We start from the raw sequence: 24,612 nt of genomic DNA on the forward strand, positions 1-24,612 counted from the left end.
GCACAGAGTGTTTTGCCCAGGAGCCTGCAGAGTGGTCACATGAACTTCTTGTGTTTCCTTTCCCACAGTCATTGATTACCAGAGATGAGGTGTAAACAAAAGCTTTCTCCTCTATAATTAGCTTTCTCCTCCTGAGCCATTCAGTTACTGATGCCTAGGGTGACTTTTGAAATCTCTTATCTTATGGTTGGGTTTTTTTAAATATGAAAACTGGGGTTGCATGCATACATTGTGTGCACATATGCAGGCATGCATGCAAAAAAACTGCAAAGAACATCGAAGTTGCAAAGTCCAAGGTTTAATATTAAGGAAAGGCCAGAGTTAAGGCTACCTGTGCAACCGTACCTCCAACGCTGCCTTGTGCATCTGCCTAAGGAGAATATATTAATATTTGTAATTGCCTGAGCTCATATTGTATTTTCCCCTCAGCATCCCAGGTTTTTTTCAGTGCCCAGTTTGAACTGTTCACTGTATTTGATATTTTGTTTTACTGTCATTGTTCCAGGTGTGATCCCAAGCCTTGTTTAGTGCCTGCTAGTCACACTGTGCTCTGAAGACAGAGTTACTAATTTCTTCCTGAGGCAGACAAGGTTCTTTGGGTAAATCTGATATCTTTTATTAGACCAACTCAAATAGTTGGAAAAATTCTCCTTTGCAAGCTTTCGGGTATAAATACTCTTTGTCAGGCAAAGGAAGCATCTGCAGATGGTCTGTGTTCTTCCTGGATGGAGTGGTAAAGCAGCCAGAGGCCAGTCCTATGCAAGAAAGCCAGTCAGTTAAAATGTAAATTAAGGTTGTCAGTAGGCGAGGGACAGGTGGTGGGGTGGGGGTTGGGGAACGGGACTGATTTCTTCCTGGGTTTTTCTGTCATTGTCACAATAGTATCTAAGTACTACACCGATATCACTAGCTCATGTTATCAGCATTCCTGCTGTGAGAGTAAGGGCTGGGACTATTATCCCCAGTTTGAGGACAGGTAGTTGAGGGACAGGGAGATTAGGATCAAAAGTCTCCTCTAATATGGGTGCCTAATTTGCCTAGGACTTGATTTTTCCTAGTACTGAGCCTTAAATCAGTGGTTCTCAACCTCTCTTTGTACCAGGACCCATTTGTAAACATCAGTGGCCAATCCTGACCCAGTGCCCCTTGCCCCTGGCCCCCAGTGTGTGAGGCAGGGGTATGTGTGGAGCATGGGGGCCCCGGGCAGCCCCTTGCAGGCTGGAACTGTCAGCTTGCAAGGGAAAAGCCACAGTTTCCCACATTTTTCTCCTTTAAAGGAGAATCCTTTTTTTTTTTTTTAAAGTTTGTTCATGACCCTTTCATATATTCTTGAGACCCACTTTGGGTCATGAACCACAGGTTGAGAAACACTGCCTTAGATAACACTTATGTTTGAACCACAGCTCCAGTTAACTGCAGTTGCAGCTGAGGATGGTCAGTACTGAAGTCAGGCACCCTGAAAATGAGTACCTGCTTCTGAAAAGTTTGGTTTTGAGGGCTTGCTTAGCATCGCACAGAAGCAGGGATGGGAAATTCAGCAAGGTTACCATTCGGGTACCTTGACCATGAGTCTCTCTCCTCCTTCTTCCCCCAGTGGTTCATTCACTTCACTATCTCCTTGTCTGCTGAAGGGATAGTCAAGAGTGGAAGTAGCCTGGTTTGGATGGTTTGCTGGTCCCAGGCAAGGTGCTGGCCAGACATGTGTGGGTGTGCAAGGGTGTGAGGCATAAAATGTGTGGTTCTGGGTACAGTTGCATCCGATGTTCGGCATCCCAGCTCCTGGTGGCAGGGAACAGAGGTATACCAGGGCAGGTCTGACCCTGAAGCAGTTCCTGCTCTGGCTGTGCTGATTTCAGCAAAGAGATAGCCACAGTAGTCACTTCTGTGCCTCCCCCCACAAATTTGGCACCCATGGCTGCTGTCCCAGTCTCCCCTGGGGAGTCTCAGGGGAGTTGCAGCTGCTGTCCTGCTGTGCTGGCTGGGACTGGGAAGAACACTGCAGTTACTGTGTGAGGCCGCGCTTCTGTGGTTAAACCATCAGGAACTTTGATTGCTCCTGCCAGTGTAACCAGGCCTAGTTCTGGAAACTACGAGTGTCTGGGGCTGGAGCTCCTTGTGATGCTGGCTGCTCACGGGTGCGAAAACCGCTGTTTCCGGTCCTTACAACAAGCCATTATTGCAGATCGCCTAAAGCAGTCATGCCCTGGGTGTCAGTCACAGGAAAGATGCGCTGCAGCAGCCTCACTGCCTGGTTCCCCATGGCAGTGGGGGCATGATGAGGGGGCAGGCTTACCCACCTGACCTGCTCCCAGCTGCCAGCTCCACTTAGCGCTGTGACACATCAAGTACAAAACACCAGCGCTGCCCCCAGACTTTTTTCCTTGCTGACGGTAACACCCTCCTACTCAGGTTGTCTCACCAGCTACTGATGGGCTGTCAGGGAAGAACAAGCAGGGTGACCTCTGAAATTGCATCAGGAGCTGAGAGCATCTCTCACGTAAACCTCCGCATGACTTCACGCTGCCTCCATCTGCACATCCTCCCCCGGACCTGCGAACCCCCCTGCCTCTCCCCGTATCATTCTGACGTCTCCCCAGGTTTATTTCCGGTCCTTCTCTGTCTTTGTTTCCATCCCAGTGTTTATTTGCAAGTTCTCCTTTATTTTCACTTTCTGTTACCCCCCTCTGCTTCCCCCTCCTCTCCCTTATTTCTTTCTCATTGCTGTTCTAATAGCTTTGCCTGGATGTACAAGCCCTTCCTGAGGAGAGTTGGCACACGCAGCGTCAATGTTATAAATAATGCTGGCTTCTCTCCCTGCTTCCCCTCCCTCCCCTCCCCACAGAGCCGGGTTGGCTTCATTACAGAATCTTTCCCTGTTCTAACATCGCTCAAACAATGAGTTACCTCCAGCGTCTTAAAGCAGCAGCGTCCAAAGATATTTACATTTTCAAAATAAGAATGAGTCGTCTTTCCCCTTCGCAGGCTGTCAGCTGTACTGCAAGTCCCAGAGCTCTCCTTACAGGAGCCGTCTCCTTTGAACATGCTAATTTCATGGCTTCCGAAAATGCTTTGCTAAAGGGAGGGGAGAGATTTAAAGCTCCCTTTCATACGCCCACTCAGAAGCAACATTTCCCTTCACAGGGAGGTGCTGGCAGGAGCTGCTTTGTAAAATCTTATTCATCGTGTTTCCAGATCCTTAATCCATGCGCTCCTGACATCAACAATAAAACGATTATTGCTTTAATTTAAACAACAGCTACAAGAGCCCTGAGCCCTCTGAACAGGTTCAGGAAGAGCTGAACCTGTCTAATTGTTGGAAGTGGTGAATCCCAAGCTTGCAGTAATTGAATACAACATGCGGTGCCAACCTGGTTAGTAAACTAAAGGACATGGACTGACAACCTGCGAGCACATACAAAGCAGCCCTGGCCTTAGGCCAGTGCATGGAGACTCTGATAGCTCCAGCACCTTTAGCTACTCAGACTGGCCTGGATTCAGGGTGTGGGGATACACCAATGGCAGTGATCCAAGCCATTGCCTTTTAAATCCCCGGGAGAGTTAGATGGACCATCCAGCCATGGGGAAACAACAGTTCTAAATAGTGCTGCTAGCATCAGATGTCCCCTGAAGTGCTGCTCCTGATCTGTGCTTTCCCCTTTCATGTAGTTTGAGGAGACAGCAGAACATGGATTACAAGGAGGTTGTTCAGAGCCCACCTGGTGCTGGAGCCTTGCAAAGAGAGTGAGCTTCCATGATAGGTGGATGGGCCCTGGCTGCTGCCAGGAGAGGCTTTTAGGAGATGAATGTGTTTAAACCACTGGGGTGAGGTTAAATAAGGGGCAGGAGGCTGCTGGGATAAAGGACAGAATATGGATGGGTGTGAGAAACCTTGCTAGCCTCTTCCAAGTGAAACCAGTCAGAGGAAGACATGAATCCCTCCCTCTTTCCTGCTGGCCAGCATTTTCCACCATATACTACTGTGGTTGGCTCGCCACTGCCCATCTTTGATAGTGGTTTGGATTTGCATCTCACCTCTACCATCAGACTCCTTCCTTCCTCCCTGTAAGTGGTTATCTCACTCACCCAAATCACCTCAGCCAGGACTTGAACCTAGATCTCCTATGTGGTAGGCAGGAACACTGCCACACAGCCCCCACTGGTGGGGATGGGAGGGGAGGGAGTGCCTAAGGTGTGGCAGGGGCTGTTGTTGGGTTTGGGGGTGTCATGCAGTCTGCTTCTCTGTCTAGAATGCAGGAGGACGGGGAAAGGGGGTGCAGTATCACAACCTGCCCCTCTGTACTAGGTGAGGCAGAGAATGCCCTTGGGGTGGGTGCATATCGCCCTGCCCAGCCTGTGTGCTGCAGGGGAGGTCCAGGAGTGGAGAGCCTACACCTGCTCTCCACTTTGACTTGCTGCCAGGAGTGGGTGAGACCCCACACGAGGAAGGGGCTCATCAAACTGGACAGGACCACTTTCTGCTTGTCTGCCAGTCAGGTCCCGAACACCCAGTGATTGGAGCCTGGTTCTCGAAGAGTGGGAGAGAAAGAGCAACCCCACTCTGAACAGCAGGAGGAAGCAGGGCTGCCTGCTGACTTAAGGCACTTGATGAACCTGTCAAACCAGGGCTTTCTCAGCAGGAAATTTGCATTGGATCATCAGTTCTCAGGAAGGGAACACAGAGCAGCAGCAGAGCAGAGACAGGAGAAACATGGTAACTCATTGATCCCTGACGACAGCAGCAGCATTAGATCATCTGAGTAAATCTGTATGTAAATTTTGTGTACCACATTGGGAACCTTTTGACTTGCTCTCTGGCTGGACTGTGCTCCCTTGGGAGTTCCTAGTGCAGCTATTGCACTGCAGCCCAAAGCAGACGGCCCACTACAGCTGGCTGGAAAGGAAAGGTCACACTTGAAACCAGTTGTATAATAGGGATTAAGAACCCTCCAGAGACTTTTGGAAGTAACCTCTCCAGCCCAGTCAGTGTCACTAGGAGGATGGATGGCCACTGCTGAATCCTGAGAGAGATGCTTGTATTGCTGATCAGCGATTCTTTTCTTAAAAAGAAAATAACGAACTGAGTTTTAAACCCCATATTCGGGGACAGGACTAAGAGACAAGGGGTTTTAAGGGAGCCAGTTCCTTGAGGATGGGTGCATGGGTTCGTATGGTGGGTTAAGAAGGCAATGATCAGTGACTAGAAGGGGTGCATGTGTGTGAGAGACATACAGATATGAGGCACATTTTTACAACAAAATAAATGAAAGCTGGGAATGCCAGCTCAGTCATCAGAGGATGCCCAGGGACAACCAGTGTACATGGGAGCCTGTTCATGTGAAAGGGAAGAGAGAAACCTTCAAAGCTCTAAGGAAAGTTCTGTTTTGTCATAGGAAATTCATGTGTCAAAGCTGATTGAAATGAATTGGCAGAATGTGTTTGTCACCACCTATGTAAATGTTTGTTTATTATATTTCCCTGATTTGGCTAGTAGGAAATGAGCCAATTTTGATTCCTCAGTCTTGTATTCTCTCATCAGGCAGCACCTGCTGTTATTGGTTAGAGCCTTATGGCTAGTACGGTGACGGCTTCCAATGAAGGACATGCGGCTGGAAGGGACCTCCCTGGTTATCGTGTCCAGCCCCCTGCATTCACAGGCAATCACTTGCCCAAGATTCCTAGAAGTCATTTATTCCAAGCCCTCACGTGTCAGGGCTACGAGGCGCAGCACCTGGGACACTACCACCTCTGTGCAGCAGGCCACCATTCCAAGCAGAAGTGCTGAACAGTGGATGGGCTTCTGATGCTCCTTTGTGAACCTGTTGTTTGTTTTTTTTTGTGAAGCTAGTAACAATCCTCTGCCACAGGGAGATTCATATTGGCACCTGTTGCACACTAAGAGCACTGGCAGCTGCACAGATCAAGCCAGAATAGGCCTCTGATCATCCAAGTGTGCTGACATCTACTTTGAGCTGAAGGAAATCTCTGTATAAAATCTTAAGTCAGCCCCTCCTGTGTTTGCATCATGCCAAACGCAACAGAGCTCTTGCCCATGACTGGGACACCTAAGGTGTAGTGCAGTAGAAGTGATGACCACTATTATGAGGCAGTCAAGCCTGATTCTGATTCTACGTAGTAGAGGATGTCAGTGTACATATGTGACATGTTGACTGTTTCATTATCCTCTTTGGGTATTTAGCTAATCAGCATTTTCTTCTCTACTTCTCCACCTTTGAAGCTTCAGAATCTGGCTTCTGGATTACAGATTCCCAAGCCTTACATTTTACCATTTGAAAGGGGTTTTCTATCTTGTACGTCTCAGAACCAAGAACAGCTTCTGTCTGCCACTTCCATTTAAGAGGTGTGGGCAGTATTTGACACTTTGCAAAACTTTTTATAAAGTGGCTGCTGCAAGGCCTTTTAGTCTCAGAAAGTACTTGCACAGTTTAATGAAAGTGTTTCTGTTTCTAGAACCACTGTAGCTGTTGATGAGATGCAAGCCAAGAATATCTGAAAACAGGAGGATCCATCTTTCTCTCTTGAATTACATGTGGGCTCAAAATCAACTTGGAAGCATTACTGTAGCTGCAGACTTAATTATAGAGTGGCCATCTTCCCCTTCTTTGTGATAAACTCAAGACACCTGCAGGGCCAACCAGGGGGTCTCCATGCTGCAGTTGGGTTCTTCTGTTACCTATTGGCTCCAGCAAGGCTCTTATGCTCAGCCGGTAGCACGCACTCTGCTGTCTTGTGCTGGTAGTTCCTCACCCTGCTGCAGCACAAGTCAGTGGCCAAAAATTCTCCTTTGCTTTGACAGGAGCAGGGTTGAGCCATACAAAGCCACTTAAATGACTATCTGCTATCTCAGACATAGTGAATGCACTTATTTTCAAGGAGATTTCACTGAGTGGGAAGTTTGATGGGATGCTTATCTTGCTGGGATCCTAAGACCCCAGCTGACTTCCTGCCCCTGGAGCAGGGGGCTGGACTCGATGATCTTCCGAGGTCCCTTCCAGCCCTAATGTCTATGAATCTATAAGTAGCATCATTTTAGCTAGAGGGATGCAAGCATTTGTGGATAATATCATATGGGGGGGAGGGATTCCTAATGACAATCAATTAAACAGTTTTTTTGTTTATTTTTTTCCAAATGGTCCCTTTTGTCTTTGAGGTAAATCTGACTATTATGAAGCCAAAGGGTATTGCCAGGTCATTGGTTTTATAGTAGAAAGATTTTTGAAATGTTTGCTGTAAAGAATACATGGCTGGTTCTGAAGAAAAGTGTAAGGTAGGGCAGGATGGCACTTTATGGATACATGCCTCTGAACCAGTTAGTCTGTAAGGGCATCTTTACACAGTCTCTGGGATGGGATGGGGGGGCATGTAATTAGAGTTATTCTTGGGAACCACTCTAATTAAAATGCTCGCAGTGTCTCATATTCAGCATCCTTTGCTTCATTTTGAAACACGGGGACACTGAATACACGTGATGCTGAGGCTTCTGGCATGTGCTAATAGAGTCTGCTCTGGCGTGCTCTAATTACAACACATCGGAGTGCACATCAGGCACTTGTATAGGTGCCCTAAGTTGGCACCCTGCCCTTTCACCCTTACTGTGAAGGTCACTACCTCTCCATGTAATTTACCTTTGTTTCCCCCTACTTGCCAGTAAATTTATGTTGCCTGGTTCTCTAGATTGCCTGATATTTCTATGAATGTACAATAATGTGTAGGGTCCTGAGAAGAACAAGTCCATTTAAGAGAATCAGTATTCCCATGCCTGGCAGGACTGACTAGTCCATCCTCTAAATAAAATCAACCTGATTAAACCACTGATGCAAATTGGTGCTGAAAAAGATCTTAGTTAGTGATGGAAAAAGGACCGTTTCTCTTGTGGAAACCCTGTTCTGTGGGTGGTATGGAGGTGCTTATGGTACTGGGAGTTGTCCTCTATTTAAAGAGATGCCCACAACCACAAGTGTTGCATTAACTCATTGAGAGTTATCATTAAGCGTTGAAGTTATGGGTAAATAAATTCTGTGGTGTTTTTGCCTCTGCATATGTGGCCAGAAGCCGGGCAGTAGTCTCATTCTTTATACACCTATTTGTAAATGTGCATGTCTTGAGGTGAGATTTTCCTTGCTCAGTAACTCTTCCTGATCCTTTTCTCACCACTTCTCTCTCCTTAGAGTGAGCCAGACTTGGAGAAGGGCTTGGAGATGAGGAAATGGGTCCTGTCTGGAATCCTAGCCAGTGAGGAAACCTACCTGAGCCACCTAGAGGCTCTGCTGCTGGTAAGTATGGGGGACAGCTGTGAGCACAAATCATGGTATTAATGCCTCTATTGCAGCTTTCATCCTGGGGTTCTTAAGAGCTTCATAGGCACTAGGTGAATGTCTTGCAGCAACCTGCTAAAGTATGAGGCCATCAACTCCCTTTACAAGTGGAGAAATAGAGGCATGGAGAAGTGAAGTGACTTGACCTAGGTCACACAAGGAGTCACTGGTAAACCAGGAAATGGAACCCAGGAGCCCTGGGTCCTGTGTGCTGAAAACTAAGAAACGTTGCACCTCAGTTATGCAATAAGAATTAATGACTGCAACAAGAGCAGAGGAATTGTAGTTTTACCATACCTATCCTGGGAAGATCTCTGAATTGCAGATCACTGATCTATTCTAGTGGGAGAATTGCTGCTGTCTTGCTTTCAGAGGCAGTCATATGCCAGTGGGGAATACTGCGCATTGACAGGATAGAAAATCTGTGCTTGGAAGGATGTATGTTAGAACACAGCAATGAGAGACTGACTCAGTGTGGGAGGTAATGGTCTCCTTGATTCTCCATGTAGCCCATGAAGCCTTTGAAAGCTGCTGCCACCACTTCTCAGCCTGTATTGACCAGTCAGCAGATTGAAACCATTTTCTTCAAAGTGCCTGAGTTATATGAGATCCACAAAGAATTCTATGATGGGCTCTTTCCTCGTGTGCAGCAGTGGAGTCACCAGCAGCGTGTAGGAGACCTTTTCCAGAAGCTGGTGAGTAAACCCACCCAGCCAGAACTCAGTTGGATCTCCCTCTGTGTGTCCCCAGCAGCACAGATTCACTGCAATTCCTTTGCATGCCCAACACAGAAGCAGGCCTGTGGCTCAGTGATTCTTCCTTCACTTGGCTGTCATGGGTTAACATAACTGGAAGAGCTGCTCTCTCATCTCTCTGTAGAGGCTGCATCAAGTTCTCACCAGTATTACAAACCTGGTCTCACAGAGGTGGTATTAGAGCCCTTTTACAGTGATTTAGAACAGAGTTCAGTCTCGTGTATCACACGCAAAGTACCCTATGATGCTGCACAGACCTTGGTTAGATGTAAGTGATGTGTCGGCTGTGCAGTTAGTCTGATTCATGCACTATTGGTACCTGTGGGGTGGACAGCTTGCAAGCACCTCTGAGCCCTGAAAACTCTCCCCTATATTTTTTCCCTAGATACTCTCCATGCTTGACCTTCTGGTCTCTGTGTGAATGATTTTCCTTGGGCCTACTAGTGTTCAGATGACCTGCAGAGGAACAGGACATATTTTCTCACTTCCCAGAGGCCAATGATTATTTGTGTTTCAAGCAGGGTAGAAATCTGAGTCACAGACCACGACCTCATAGGTTTTTCTGTAAAACCACAACAGAAGCTGACCTGGTATATTCACATCCCTGCTAGCCCCTTCTGACTGGAGAGCAAAACCTGAGCATACATGGCTGTGTATTTTACTGCTACTGGCAAAAGTATGATAAAAACTTATCAGCCTGAGCACAGGACTTGCATGGTCAGTCTGACTGTGATGGAGACCGTGCTGATAACATTTAACTCCCCCATCAGAGCACCCTTATCCCCCATCGCAGGAGCTAATACAGCCTTTTTGCAGCTTTTCGCAAGCCTGCCAGACCAGGTGCCAGAACCAAAGGGCATCGGGCATCCTTCCTTATTGGACCTTCCCTGTGGTCTGTGCTCTGCTACCCCAGTGTGGGGGGCAGCCAAGACGGTCCTTGGCTACCTTGTGGGGAACAAACATGATCTTTCCCTGTAGCCATGGCTAAGGGCAAAGCCAAATGCAGTTGGTTGGATTTTGCATGTGGAAAGGTCTTTTCTAGGGAATTACCCCTTTTCTTTTTCTTCTTCCCCATGCTGTCCATCCTTTGAATCTTATTGGAGTTGGCATAACCCAAAGCCACTCTCCAGTCATCTTTTCATGATTTGTTATGTCCGGCCCTAGGGTACTGCTGCTCCCGTGTGGTGAGAGAAGTGCATATGTTTACAGTGGTTGAAAAGAGACTGTTTGCACATTTCCCTTTTGTTTCTGTTCTGCTCCTGCTCCACTCCCTTCCTTGTGCTGTCTGACTCCATCTGCACTGCTTGTGGTTACCTATGGCTTTGATATTCTTCCACCTGCCCAGCCCTTGCAATTCCCCTTGTTATGATGCTGATGCATTTTGAAATCTGAGCTGAGAGATCCCCTCACAAAGCTCAGCAGAAGACCCCAATGTGTAGAATGGAACAGAGAAGGACAGTGCATTGGTCGGAGCCTGAAGAGAGTCATGGGGTCTTGAAGCCAGATGCTTAATTGACTGCATGCTGAAATTGTCTCTCTGGACCTTCTGACCTGTCTCTTCCCCTCCCACTCTCCCCTCCCCGCAAGTGGAGAAATCAAAGGATTAAAGAAATCTCTTTTCTTTTTCTGAAGAGAAAAGACTCCACATTCCTGAGGTGCCTTTGATTCTCGGGATTGGGGGGAGATTCCATTGAGGTGGCTTACTGGATGGAGAGTACTCTTCACCAAGCTTTCTCAATTGTTAACATCTGTCTGTCAGTGCATGGGCTCCCTTCCTTGTTGGCTGGAGGGGTGGAGTGGGGATAATGTTCTCTCTACACTCCAGCAGCTCAAAACAAAACTGCAGGAAGCTGCCTTTTGCAGGAGGGGTCTGGCTGGTGCCTTAGGAGATAGCTGATGGTATGCAGCATTCAGCAACTAGCCAGAGCTGAAGGTCAGAGCCACCTGCTGCTGCTTGCTGAGGCCAAGATGTAGGAGGAGAGTTGTAATCAAATGATGTTTGATAAACTGCATTGAAAACCTAGTGAAATAATGGAGGAGCAGTCACTGATTGAAAGAGAGGTACACAGATCACTTACCACAGCTAGGCTGTCCAGGCAAGCTTCCACCTGTTTTAATCCCACTGTGACTGGCATCTGCAGCGCTCTCCTTTTCTGTTCCCCTTCAGTCTTTTGCATTTGTAACAGTTGGCAAGCTATGTTAGGAGCACTAGCTCCAGGTCTGCTATATGAATTTAACGTGATGGGAAACTGGGCTAATAATTCAGCTCAGTGTTAATCGGAAATTGAACTCAGTGCTGATCGGTGTTCTGATTGGTGATGTGAAGCTGTCATTTTGTTCCACTATTTTCTTGGACCAGCTGTGTTGTACTGGACAGAAGCAACTCTCTTTAGCATCCGACTGAAACCACCTATGCAAGAGAGACCGATAAAGCACTGGATACTGGAACAGGGTCAGCTGGGACCTGGATCACGTAAACAGCAGATTGTTCACTTATGGCCATGAGATAAAACCTGATAACAAGGGTGAACTTTTGAGTTTTTCATTATTATCCTCAGCGCACTGATGACTGAAATGTAATTGTAACATCTGTACCACAAAGTACTTCAGACTGGAGCTGAAAGTGTCACAAAAGGACAAATCCAAAGTTTTACCTAGTGTGGTTACATTTGCTGGTTGAAATGTGCCACTTTTTATAGAATATATCAGAAATGTATTGGGTATTTTTAAAATTTATTAGCAGGTTTTATCTCTCCTTTTTTTTTAATGAAAAACTGAAAAAATATCAATTTGGAAAACTTTTTGCAAAATAGGTTTTGCCTTTTGAAAACTGAAAATCCTTATAAAAATATTTTGGTTTCTTCTTCTTTTTCTCCCAACACCCCCCCCCCCAAAAAAAAACCAAACAAACAAAAAAAACCTGTAAAATTTCCAGCTCAATTAAACTCGCCATGATTAATATTATTATTTTTTAGCTGTCATTGAAATGCCAGTTTTCAGTAGAATAGTGGTTTTGACCCACTCATTCAAGAGCGGAGAGGAAAGAGGAGGCTAGGCATCAATGAAGAAGCCAAAGCCTTTGCACCTCCTAGCTGGGAGCCCAGGATGTGATTCCGAGGCTGAAATGTTTCTAAATCCCTCAAATGAACAATAATCCTTACAACAGCCCCTGCTGGGAGTGGTACAGCGGTGTTGGTTACTGACTGTACATCTTCCACAGCTCTGATGCCAGAGCTTCCCTGGCATAAGTGAGTACCATCTCCTTTGACTTCATGGAGAGCTAGGCTGTTCTACTGAAGGACCAAAGACAGCCTCTTATCTCGGTGTGAGGCAGTGAAGGAAACTGTTCGCGGTCTCTCAAGCATGTTGTGAGGGGAGAAATGTACTGAGGGATTCTCCCAGTCGCTCCTGGGAGGCCCCGTGGGTAATGCAGTGCAGGTACTAGCTGTGGGGAGAGAGATCACAGCTACTTCTGTCCCATTCTCTCAAGTGCTGAAAGGGAATGGGGCATATTCTGGCTATGGGAGAGCTTACATCAGGAGAAGTGGAAGAGCATTGGCAGTGGGGACTCCTCCAGTCCCAGTCTCTCAGCAGAAGTCAAACTGGGTGCAGGGGGGACATGCAGACATCTTAAGAAAAGCGTAGAGTTGAAAATCGGCTCCTTTGCAGGAGAGCCCATCAGTTCTCCTTCTGTTGGCTCTCTCCTGACTGTCCCCTAGGAAGCCCCTTTGAACTGCCAAGGTGTTTACAGCACAGCACATGCTGCTGTGCAACACAAAGGTTGCTCCAGAGTTCAGACATGCTTGGAATTTGCCCAGGGATTTCCCAGCCTGGATCTTCAGCTGTCTGGCATGAACATAGCTGCTATTTACAAATCAGCAAATGGGATCAGTACTAAGACCCAGCAATGAATAATGGCTTGTTATGGACTCTCAGGCCTGCCATATCTTTCTTCATCTGGCCTGGCTGAAACTTGCACTGTTAAACAGCCCTGCTGTTTCCTTCCACCTGCCACTGCTGGCTGCGTCATCCAGTAGCAGTGCTGTACCGTGCGTGTCCCAGTCTGTCTTTTCAGCTCCCTGTTGTCATAAGTCTTCGCCCATGTGATTTAAAATGATGCCTGCTCAGGTTGATATTGGTTGATGTTTACTTTTCACGTCTTCCCCAAATACACAGAAGCAAACAAGTAGCTTGCTGGGGTCACATATGTGCTGCTGGTCTGAATCATTCCTGCTGATTCATACATCATGGTTCATAGCCAGCACCTCCTGTATGGTCTCATCTGAGATGCAATATTTATTAGTAGATCCTCATCTAGCTGTTTAGAAGGGGGGAAAAAATGGGCGATGGTAATAAAGATATGTCATCCTCCCTGACTAGTGAACTACCTTCTGCTGGGCAGATGGAGACATCATGCTCCAGCGGGGGAACAGAAACGAGACAGAGGGGCCCTGCCTGCTCTGTTCAGCCTCCTGAGTTTCCCTGGCTTGGACTGAAACTGTCTGACCTGTGGATGCCCAAGCCAGCTGTCCCAAGCAGGCTCCTTCCCCAGCATTTATTCTGTTTTGTTTTGCTTCCTGCAGGCCAGCCAGCTGGGAGTGTACCGGGCCTTCGTGGATAACTATGAGGTTGCCATGGAGACAGCAGAGAAATGCTGCCAGGCCAACGCTCAGTTTGCTGAAATCTCTGAGGTAACATCATGATGTTCAGATACACACTGCCTGGAGCTGACTAATACCCAGCGATGTCACCCCTGCATCCCCTCCAAATGCCTTTGTGGCTGTTGCTTTAGGAGAGGCCAGAGCTGGAGGCGTCATGAGCTATCCCATTCCCACTGCTCCAGCACTAGCCCTGGCTGCGGCTGTGGCCGAGGGCTGGCACTGGAGGAGCCGAGTGCTCTCTGAGACACCCCTTGCTTGATACTCCCCACAGTGACTCCTCTTGTGGTGACTGGCAGGGCTTTGAACTTCCCCAGTCCTATTACAGCATCATGCTTTCCTAAGAAAGGAAGACTGTCATTGAGCGCCTTGCATCTCTGTTGGTAACGATGATTCTGACTGTGATGCAAAAGGCTGTCTTTAATGGCTTGCATTATTTCTGTCAGTGAAATCACAGGCTTCATTAGCTTTGAGTGCGGAAAGGGATAGCACTAAAATGTGCGCTGTTTCAGATGACAAGTGTGTCAAGTGGGATCTATAATATTATTTATTAGGCTGCTTTGATTTCCTCCCTGTGAGTGGGATTCCTTGGGCGGAGGCACTATGCAGGCTTTTTTTTCCCAGTGCCTTGTGCCAGGAGCTCCATACGGCGGCTCCCTCTGCAGAGCCCCATGTCACTGACTTTCATGCTGCCATGATGATAGCCTTGCTGAGCACAGCTGCCAGGGACAGAACAGCCGCCAAGAAAAGGTGGATTGAAATAGCACTTTTTTTTTCATTATCTGGCCTGAGCTAAGCTGGAGAGAATCGCAGAATCATCAAGGGAGACTTACTGGGGGGGTTATGCACGCAACTTCATCCGGGAACCCAAAGCTTTGAATTTTTTTTTTTTTATTATTATTTTTAGGATAAACTGTTCTCAGCAGCATTGTATCTGGGGGAACGCAGACTAGCCCAGTCCTGTGGGAGTCTGTTGCGTGCTTCATATGTGTGAATGGGTTCCCATCTTCTCTGCCACCCTGGCTTCCTGTTGGGTATCGATCCCAAGCACAGCCTATAACATCAACAGGGTCCAAGCTGCCTCTATGTCAAAATAGCTTAATTTGTTACTAGAAACTATGGTTAGTAAAGTTAGAAGCAGCACATTCATTAGTTGTGTCACTGGTAGTAGCTAGAGGCCACATAAGAGATTACAGCCCTACCGTGCAAATGTGTTGTGGTTAGGTTGCTGTTCCCTGAAGGAAAAGTGCTGAAGCCTTGGTGACATCCAAGCTTAATAAATAGTGATGATGATGATGGTGTTTTTTTGCAATCTGGGAATTTCACATCACTCTGCACACATCCACACATGCTGCTCACAACCCCCTTAGAAGCTGGGGGGAAGATGAGGAGGGGAGGTCACAGTTATTGTCTGAAGAGAGCAGAGGGGTAGTCATGGTCCACAGTCACTCAATAGGGCAGCAGCAGTCAGGAATAGAAGCCAGGTGTCTCTGACTCCCAGTTGTGGGCATCAGCTCCTGGACTGCATGCAGGGTGTGACAGTGGTGTGTTTATCCCTGCAAACACGACTCTTTCTTCCAGCTAACAAAAGACACCTGGGTAACTGTGAAATGGTGACAGTGGCGTTAACAGCAGAACAAAAGTTTTTTCCTTTCCTGGCTTGGAATAAAGCTTTGGCTGCTGCAGGCACAAGGGCATCTTCTCTTGGAAGGATTGAGGACGTTTTACTTACTGATGTGATATCCCTGGGTAATTCACAATCTCCTGTGTGGGTTTTCTTTCATTCAGAATCTAAAGGCCAGAAGCACAAAGGATTCTAAGGATCAGACGACAAAAAACTCCTTGGAAAGTGAGTGATCCATGTAAAGAAGGCTGTGGCTTGTCAGTACTGTGAGGGGTTGTTGCTGCCATGCATGGAGGTCATATATGCTGTGAAATAACCAGTCCCCAACACTTGCATCCCTTCTGCTTTCTCAGGTGCTGGTGGTTTATGGAGGCTCATCTGGCTTTGCAGAGCACTTGCCTAGAAAGCTACCTCTGCTCAGAAAGCCTGCGTTTGCTTTACCAGCTAATCAGCATGCCTGCTGCACTTCCCCACCCCTCCCAGCAGTGGGCTGCTTAGAGAATAGTCATGAACTTGAGTATCCAGTGCCTTACCGCTATCACAAACAATTGACATGGAGTTATGTATTATGGAGGCAACTCAAGAGACCAGCTGAGATCAGGCCTTACTGTATGCTAGGTTCTACACATGATCCAAGGAGCTTCCAGTCTAGTTTCATAGTTGGTAGGGTTGGAAGGGACCTGAGCAGATCATCAAGTCCGACCCCCTGCCATGGCAGGAAAGAGTACTGGGGTCAAACGACCCCAGCAAGGTGATTGTCAAGCCTTGTCTTAAAGACCCCCAGGGTAGGAGCCAGCACCACTTTGCTTGGAAGTTGGTTCCAGATCCCAGTTGCCCTGACAGTGAAGTAGCGACTCCTGATGTCTAGCCTAAATCTACCCTCTGCCAGCTTGTGACCATTATTCCTAGTCACTCCTGGTAGTGCTCGGGGGAACAGGGATTCCCCCAGTGCCTGCTGGTCCCTCTGACTAGTTTGTAACAGGCCACTAGATCCCTCCTCAGCCTTCTCTTGTGGAGGCTGAACAGGTTCAGGTCCCGTAGCCTCTCCTCATAGGGCCTGCCCTGCTGCCCCCTGATCATGTGAGTTATAGGACCCAACTTCATTCCTTTGCTGCCTGGATGGGGGGTGGAAAGGAAGGAAGTCTGGGTGCAACCTAGAGTGCTGTGCTGAGCTTTGGAGGGGAGACAGTGTCCTGCTCATCCTCTAGTAGCTTTGTTGGAAAGCTTAGAAGGGAGACCATACCGGGGTAGGCCGCAGCTCATGATGCAAGGCACAGACATAAAGTCGCAAAGATCAAGAGCCTTGAGGGTGCAAAGGAGTTAATCAGATGAGCATGCCCTGCTGAGGTCTTTCTGCACTGTCTTGTGCACTCATTGGTTGCTGTCTGTCAGCTCAACCTGGCCTTGAGTGTGCATGAAGTCACAGTTGTTGGAGTGACTATACCTGCATATGTGCTGTTGAATGTTGCTCTCCGTGTGTGTGTGTGTGTGTGTGTGTGTGTGTGTTATTGACTCTGTAGCTCATTAAATGTGCATGAGAGCCCAGTTAAGAAATGTGTGTTCTCTGTGTTAACACACACCTGTGTCTTTGGGCTGCATGTGTCAAGTGTTCTCTATAGGGCAGTCTTTTAGGTGGCTGTCTTTGTTACATCCCTGCTGCTTTCTCTCCGCAGCTCTACTGTACAAGCCGGTGGATCGAGTGACACGCAGCACACTTGTTCTTCATGTAAGTAACTTGTATGTGGTTAAATAGTAGTTGGAAGAGTTTGCAGGCTATCATCTCTTTTGTATCACTTTATCGTTTTTCTGTACTTGGAAGATTTGGGAAGGAACTGGGCAATCACATTGCACAAGTACAGAAGAATCTTAGGTCTCTGGGGGGAGAGCATCTCCCTGTGTGGAGCCTGTGACATGAACCCAGTGATGGATTAGCAGGACAAGCTAGTTCCCGTGGTTGCAATGGGAAGGGACAGTGTTTTGTAGACCTGCCTGTAGGTGCCAAGAGGAGTCCAGAGACCCTTGCCTTATTGCCCTGATAAAATGGCTGTTAAGCCTTCAGCTTGAAAGTGCCATTCCTTTATTCTTTCTTTCTCTATTTTTTTTTTCATGCAGGATTTACTGAAACACACTCCGGCCACTCATCCTGACTACCCCCTCTTGCAGGATGCACTGCGCATCTCTCAGAATTTCCTGTCCAGCATCAATGAGGAGATCACGCCCCGCAGACAATCAATGACTGTCAAGAAGGGAGAGGTGAGTCTCCATGTTCTAGTGACCTGATCCATTTTTAAGCTCTGGTTTTCCCTTCTTGTGGAAAGGGCTGGAGGATAAGTTAGTACCCCAGCCTGTTTAACATCATGGTGAGTGCAGCGATAACAGGATATCCTAGCCTCAGGCTTAGTATTCAGAGACAGCACAGATGAGGTTACAGCCAGCTGCAGACTTAGGATGCAGGAATTCTTGGTTCCCAGTTTTGTTTGTTCCTCAGTCATCTCTCTCCACTAAGTGAGGCCCTTGAATGACCCCTAGGTATCGGGCAGGACTTTCTCATCCTCCTGCATGTTTGCAGTGAACGCACATTTTCTGTCTCCTCTAGGAGTCTGAAATCTTGGACAGGTGAGACTTCTTTCCCCAGAGCTTGCTAGAGCAGCCAGTTATAGAGTGAGGGGGAGAGAGACCCATTCAATTACTGAATAGAAGTTGACATAGTTATTACTATCACGTAAAGTCTCCAGAATGATGGCAGGCCCCAAGGGCCAGCAGAGGAGTAGGCCCAAATGTCAGACAGCGTGTGTACCAACAAGGCACATTCACTGGAAGTGTACAAAAAGGTTGAAAAAGCAGAGCCACTTCTCAGATAAACTGTGGTAAGTGGAGGTAGGAAGGAATCCAGGTGGGTTGAAGCAGGGAAGCTCAGAGGTGTTTATCTCCCACGAGACTCATCCAGCTCTCATTAATATCTATGGGAACTCAGTTGCACCCTGCTCATGCTGGGGTCCTCTTCCTCCCTGGGCCCACTGGAATGCTGCTAATGGAAGCAGAGCACTATACATTGGTGTAATTGAGTGGCTTATGTAGCTACCAGGTCAAAAGTGTCCCTGAGGGGACTCCATTGTGTCTTCTTGAGAATGAGATTTGTTCCATCCTGGCCTGTAAAAGCCACACATGACAAAGCATGTTGGAAAGGACTGGGTGAAGCTGAGTGGGGGTCTTGGGAATAGGGAGAGAACAGGACTGAGATGTGCAACAGTGCCGTGTACATGGGGGAGGAATCAGGGCTGTACTAGAGATGCCGTCAGCTGAGCCCTGGCCCTGAACCGGTTCCATGTAAAACAGTCTCCTGCAGATCCCAAGATGATTATGAATGTACTGAGTAATTCCCCCTCCCTTCCCCCTAGACATTTCACTGAGGGATTAAATCAAATCCACTTATGTTTCACTGACTTTCAGCTCAGCTCACAGGTACCAAATGAGACTGGGGTACTTGGAGTAGGCCCCTTAAGATGCCCTGCTCTTGGACTTGCATTGAAAGTCCAGGACTGTAGCTCAGAAGGCCCAAGAATGGGGCTGAAGAGGCAGGCAACATCAGGGTGAGGGGGAAGTGCAGGTGTCAAAGTGTCCAGGGCCTCTGAGGCAGGAGAATATCTCATTACAGTGGATGCTGATTGAGTCGTAGCAGGTATGGCAGACTGGAATGCCCCATCACAGGGGAGGGAGCACTTTATGTTCTCAGGTTGTCCGTTAGCATCTCAATGAGGGATGCAGGCTTTGAAAAGCATCATGTGGAATCCTAATGAAGCAGCAGAGCCAGGGCAGTGAGGGGCAAAGCCAAGAAAAGGATGCTGCTCTCTCCACCAAGTTGTTTTTGTCATCACTTGCAAAACAGCAAGAGGGGTGTCTACCGTGTGCACAGGAGAGCCCAATCCTGCCCTCACTCATGCTACAGTGATTTCAGTGGGGTGATGCCATTTTTACCTTGGTGTCAGTCAAAGCAAAATGCCAGCCAAAAAAACATGCAACAGAGGGAATGCAGAACTCCTTGCATTCAGCCTCATCTACTCTGTGTATGGTCCTTGAACCAATGTGAAGACTGACACATTTTTCAGACCCTTTGGTCACCCTGTGACTTCCTCTTCCTGTAGTTACTCCCTTTGATCTTTCTCCACCAGGGTCCAACTCCTGTAGAGAGCCAGGGCCAAAACCCACTTCTCCATATCCTGTCCAGAATGGGGTATGTTCACTGCTGCACTGGTTATACTTGTGACCTGACTCCCTGTGAGGAGGGGGGCACACAGCTATTCATTCATGAAGGGTTTGTGCTGGTCGTCCTGATGTGTTAGCAGACTCTGCTCTCTTCCTCCACCAGTCCTTTCTGCGCAGCAGCAGAGCTGGGGTTTGTATGTGTGCGAATCTGTCTTCGTAGTTCCTCCTGCTCCCCTTGCCTGTGCTTTCCCCTGGGTGACAGGACAGCATGCAGTCTGTATCTCCTAATTGACTGCTCTCAATGCATAATGCATTTTTTATTTTAATGAATAGTCAACTCGCTTTGATGGCTTTTATTCGTTTTTTCCTTCCCTCCCTTTGGAGGTTCCTTTGGGGAAAGGTGCTTAGCTTCAGTAACTCCAGCCCCTTCCACTCACATATTGCTCAGGTGCTGGTCCCAGTTGTTTGTGTGCATATAAAAGGGCTGCTCCTTGCCTTTAATGTGGAGTGTTCTTCCCCTTTGGTGAGCACAGTGCTGGGAGAGTGTAAATCCCTTGCCCTGCCTCTCGCTCCTGCTTTTTTCTGCTGGATTGCTTTGAATTTATGAAAGCAGCCAGTAGCTAATCTCCCTGGGGCTGCTAATAAGGAATGCAGGTCAGGGCTGAACACGGGGCCCCACAGCTGAGAACACACATACACCCTCCCCTTTTCTGGGTAAGGTATGACCTGAGGTGCTGCTGGACTTATTGATCTGCTATGTTCATCCTGTTCATTCACTGTAAGCCACTTCCCACTCCCTGTTCCAGCCCCATGCTCTTCCTTTTAGGCATAGCATGACTCAAAATGAAGCTGTGCACAGATGAGGACTGCAGGATTGGACTCTTAAGGAGTAAAAAGATCCCCCTAGAACAGTGCTGCCTCATGGGTTGGACTTAGTGCACCGAGGTGGGTGATGTGCAGGTTTCAGGGAACTTATGGTAATAGCACTCCTCACACCTCCACAACAGGAGGGCTCAGAAGGAGCAAATGCACTGTTCTCTGAGAGGGCAGGTAGGATGGAGAGGTAAAATATGTCTGTAAACTAATTACAAAATCTTGAGTGAGTCTAGGCACTCCTGGTCTGTGAGAAACACAGGATCCATGGGGACCTTGTGGAACAGCAAGGACAGCTCAGCCCTGTACCCTCACAGCCTTTAATTGCTGTTTGTTATCATCTTTTCTGGCACAAGCTCTTGCTGTGGCAGACAGTGGTGCTGACTGGGCAGGGGGAGCAGCAGACTCAGCTCCATTTGTTGTGCAGTCTGCATTTGATACTTTGGGTGCTGAAAGACGAGCCCAGTCCCAGGGTTGAAGGTGACTCCCTGAGCATATAGAACCAGTGTGGCCCAGATGTGAGGCGGGGGCAGAATTCTGCATTTTCTTTACAGTCTGGAGAAGTGGTTGAGACACTAATTTGTGATTAAAAGCTGGGAGAAAAGGAGGGCAAGGTCTGGGAGTGGCTCTGCAGATCTCACCTGGCCTGTAGGGTGGGGGAGCATTCAGTCTCCCCCACTCCTCAGTGTGCAGCCTGTGTATGTGATGGGAAGGGTGCTTATTTTCTCTATGGGGGCGGGGGGATTTCTCTAGTTCATGTGTCACCATCTTCTCCACAGGATCTGAGCTGTTGCAGCCACCATGTCTCTGAGGCTGGCTGGTCAGTGCAGCTGTTAGTGAACTGCCTGTGGGGAGGTAGCTTAGGTAACCTTTGAGCGACAGAGTTTCATCGGTGCAGGCTGCAGCCTGACTAGGTAGAGTGTGGTAGGAAAAGAGAGAGAACCAGGGCTCTCTGCATGGGGATGGGCGTGGAAACTGGAGCTATATGAGGCTCATGGGATGGTCTCAGACACTGGTGTCTGTGCCTGGCTCAGAGCCCAATGGTCCTAAACAGAGGCTGCCTGTTTCAGCATACTCTGAAATGCTCTTCTAGAGGCTTTTCAGTGTTGTCTGTCTGCCAGAGTCCACCAGCTCCTAGTGATGGTAGCTTTGAAATAAGAGAAGCTGGTGGGATTTTCTGAGAAGTCCATTAACTCCCCAGGCAGATCATCCCATTACTCTGGAGCACTGCTCTTGCATCGCACGCGCAACATGAGGAAACATTTTCCTGCTACGCTCTGCAGAAAGCCAAGCCACCTCTTCCTTAATGACATGTGCCAGCATTCATCCCCTTCTGCAGTGCCGCCTTCCTCCTCCTGCCTCGCACATGTTCCAGTCCTTCCTGTCACTCTCATCCACATGTGTGCTGCAGTCCTTCTGTGTCACCGTGCAGGATAAAAATCCCTTCTCAGCTCCAGTATGCAGAGACAGCTCTCTTATAGCTCTTAAACTCCAGATGAGTAGTCCTTGCAAGATGCACATCCCAGCCCCCCTCAGACAACCTGGCATCCTACAGCACTATCTGGAGTGAAAGGGTACCTATACACGTGCAGTGAGGCTGCTCTGACCTGCTGTAATTACAGTGCATTGGAGCAGACTTGATTAATTGAGTCTGCTGGAGTGTGGTAATTACCGCGCTCCAGCAGACTCCAGCATCATATGTATCAGCATCCCCATGCTGAAAAATGGTGACAGGGGTGCTTTAACTAAAGCTTGTTTGAGTTTTTGTTAAAGTGCATCTACTGCCATTTTTCGGCACAGGGATGCTGATGCACATGACACTCTGGGCATTTTGATTAATGAGGCACTATAATAAAAATGCCTCACCCCCTCCACTCCAAGCATGTATATAAATGTCCAAAGGGCACATGACACCAGGCATCTTGCACCATCAGAGAGGGATTAAGAGGTTTCCAGGCCCAGGCAAGGGAGAGGTGTCATGTCTATCATGTCTGTTAGGCTGGCTGGTCTCTGCCAGGAGGCTCCCTAGGTCTCTCGCACCTCTGCAGTCAGGGGAAATCTGTTTGGGTAGGGAGCCAATAACTGGTCCCCAGAGCAGTGGGTTCTCTCTGTGGAGCTCCTCACAGAAATTGGCTTCCTTTGTTCCCAACCTGCTTGGGAGAGACCTCTGTGACTGAGACCAGGTATCTGGCAGGGCATGTGGGATCAGGTAGTAGGAAGGCCTTCAGTGCTTACTGAGTGGGGAGGAATGAAGACCATGCTGACTCGCTCCTGGAGGCTGGGGAGAAGTGGGTTGTAAGCTGGTTGGGAAATCCTTTAATTGTTTCCCTTTGACCTGCTGAACCCTTCCAGCAAGATAAGTCATCACAGCAAAGAATATGACCCTAATAGCTCCCTACTAGAAATTCTCCTCCAGTGTCCAGTCAAGGCTAAGCAGCCTGGGGCACAACTACTGTACCCAGCTCTAAAGAATGCCTTTTCTGTCCCAGGGGATGCTGGCAGTTAAATCCTTCCCCTGGATCAAGCTCAGTGCTCTCCTTTGGGGAGAGAGATGGCAAGCTGTTCCACAGATCCCCTCTGCAGTCTCCCTGCTTCATGCAAAGCAGATGAGGCCTTGCAAGGTGATGTCTCCAAGAGTTGCCCCGCCAGGAGATCTTCCAAACAGATGCATGTGCTAGGGCTTTTTAAAGAGAAGAGCGCCCTCAGTGGTGCTCAGTGGGCGTGTCTACATGTGATGCTTAATGCCCTTTGGACTAATTCTACTGTGCATTAGCACAATGGTAAAAACCGTGCCAGTGCACTAATGCGTGGTAGATTAGTCCAGTGGGCATTAAGCATCACACAAAAAGCATTCATCTGCACTAATGCACAGTAGTGCCAGTTACAGCACATTAAATTAATACCTGTTATTACAGGTATTAAACTTAATGCACCATAATTGTGGCACATTAATGAATGTGTAGACATGCACAGTGTTTCTCTTTGAGCTGCTGACTGGAATACATCCCCTCTGCCTCTACCATGACTTCCTATCCTTGACTAAAATACATCCTTGGCCAGGCCTCCCAAGGGGCTCCTTTCTGGATGAGAATGCCATGTCTTATGGATCTGGATGACTCCTCTGAATGCTGATTAAAATAACCACCTGAGCAGATGAGCATTGCCTCAGATAAGCATAAGCTATACAGATGATTTTTTGCTGCTGAGATTATTGTGAACAGGGTAACGGATGCTCTGACTGGGGCCTGGGGGAAGGTGGGGGAATGACTACAGATGGGTTTGTGACCCTAATGCCACATGACAGTGTTTATACTAGCATGTCAGTCTTGCTTAGTCACTGCCTTTGCTCTGTCACCCTCTTCCTCATGCTCTTCTCTTGATGGGGGGGCCAGGTAGGTCCTATCATTGTTCCACTCGTTGCCAGGTTCTGCCTTGAGCCCTGGTCCAGGTATTTGTTGCTTGCAGAGATGATGTTCCTTTCTCTGAGAGTCTTGTACCCTTGCAATTGGATCATTGGCAGAACCAGGCAAGACTGACTACCCTGGCTGTAGCAGAACAGGTGAATTGTCAAACCGCTCACATGGGCTTGTGCCCTCCTTCCCCTGCGTCAAGGAATCAAAGCATCAGACCATTGGCAGACACCCTTAGCCTGGCAGAGAATGCACTTCAGAAGGAGGCGCTCTGCCAGCAGCATGGCACTAGAAGTCTATAGCCCCATATGAGGCCCTGGATGCAAGGAGAATTTCAGTAAGCCAGTGATAGCTCAGGAGGATAGGAGCCCTGCCTTGAAGGAGTAGCTCTTTGGATGAGAGCTGCCTTGGAGCCAGCCCTTTGTTTTCAGATGGGAGTGTAGACAAATGGTTTCCCTTCAGCAGGACAGAAGCTGTAAGTAACGGGTCTGATCCTGTTCCCAGTGGCTCTGTGAAAGAACCTTCTTCTTAGCTATTGAGCAAACAGCCAGCACCTTGTTGGGTTGATGACTTTGTGGTGAGTCTCCACAGTTCTTACGTGCCTAACTCTGCTAGAAGGAGCCTTTCGGCTGCCTCGCCCAGGACAGGATGATGCCATTTGACCTTTGGAATGGGGAAAGAGCAGGCAGTCAGTACTGCACATTGCACCCCAGGACAGCAGCTGTGTAACGAGAGTGATCCAAGCGTGAGAACATA

General features: G+C 48.1%; 1 protein-coding gene across 1 annotated transcript in view; it reads left to right on the plus strand.

Annotated features, from left to right (window-relative positions):
* BCR (BCR activator of RhoGEF and GTPase) overlaps positions 1–24,612 on the plus strand; it is a 132,481-nt gene that overhangs the window by 66,892 nt on the left and 40,977 nt on the right. Inside the window, exons 3-8 of the mRNA XM_090062162.1 lie at positions 8,187–8,291; positions 8,843–9,028; positions 13,672–13,779; positions 15,535–15,595; positions 17,044–17,096; positions 17,483–17,623. Coding sequence (XP_089918288.1) covers positions 8,187–8,291; positions 8,843–9,028; positions 13,672–13,779; positions 15,535–15,595; positions 17,044–17,096; positions 17,483–17,623 — 654 coding nt within the window. The remainder of the gene's footprint in view (positions 1–8,186; positions 8,292–8,842; positions 9,029–13,671; positions 13,780–15,534; positions 15,596–17,043; positions 17,097–17,482; positions 17,624–24,612) is intronic.

The sequence above is a fragment of the Crocodylus siamensis genome, chromosome 9 (assembly GCF_052110815.1).
Source record: "Crocodylus siamensis isolate JL-2025a chromosome 9, ASM5211081v1, whole genome shotgun sequence".
Classification (NCBI taxonomy): domain Eukaryota; kingdom Metazoa; phylum Chordata; order Crocodylia; family Crocodylidae; genus Crocodylus; species Crocodylus siamensis.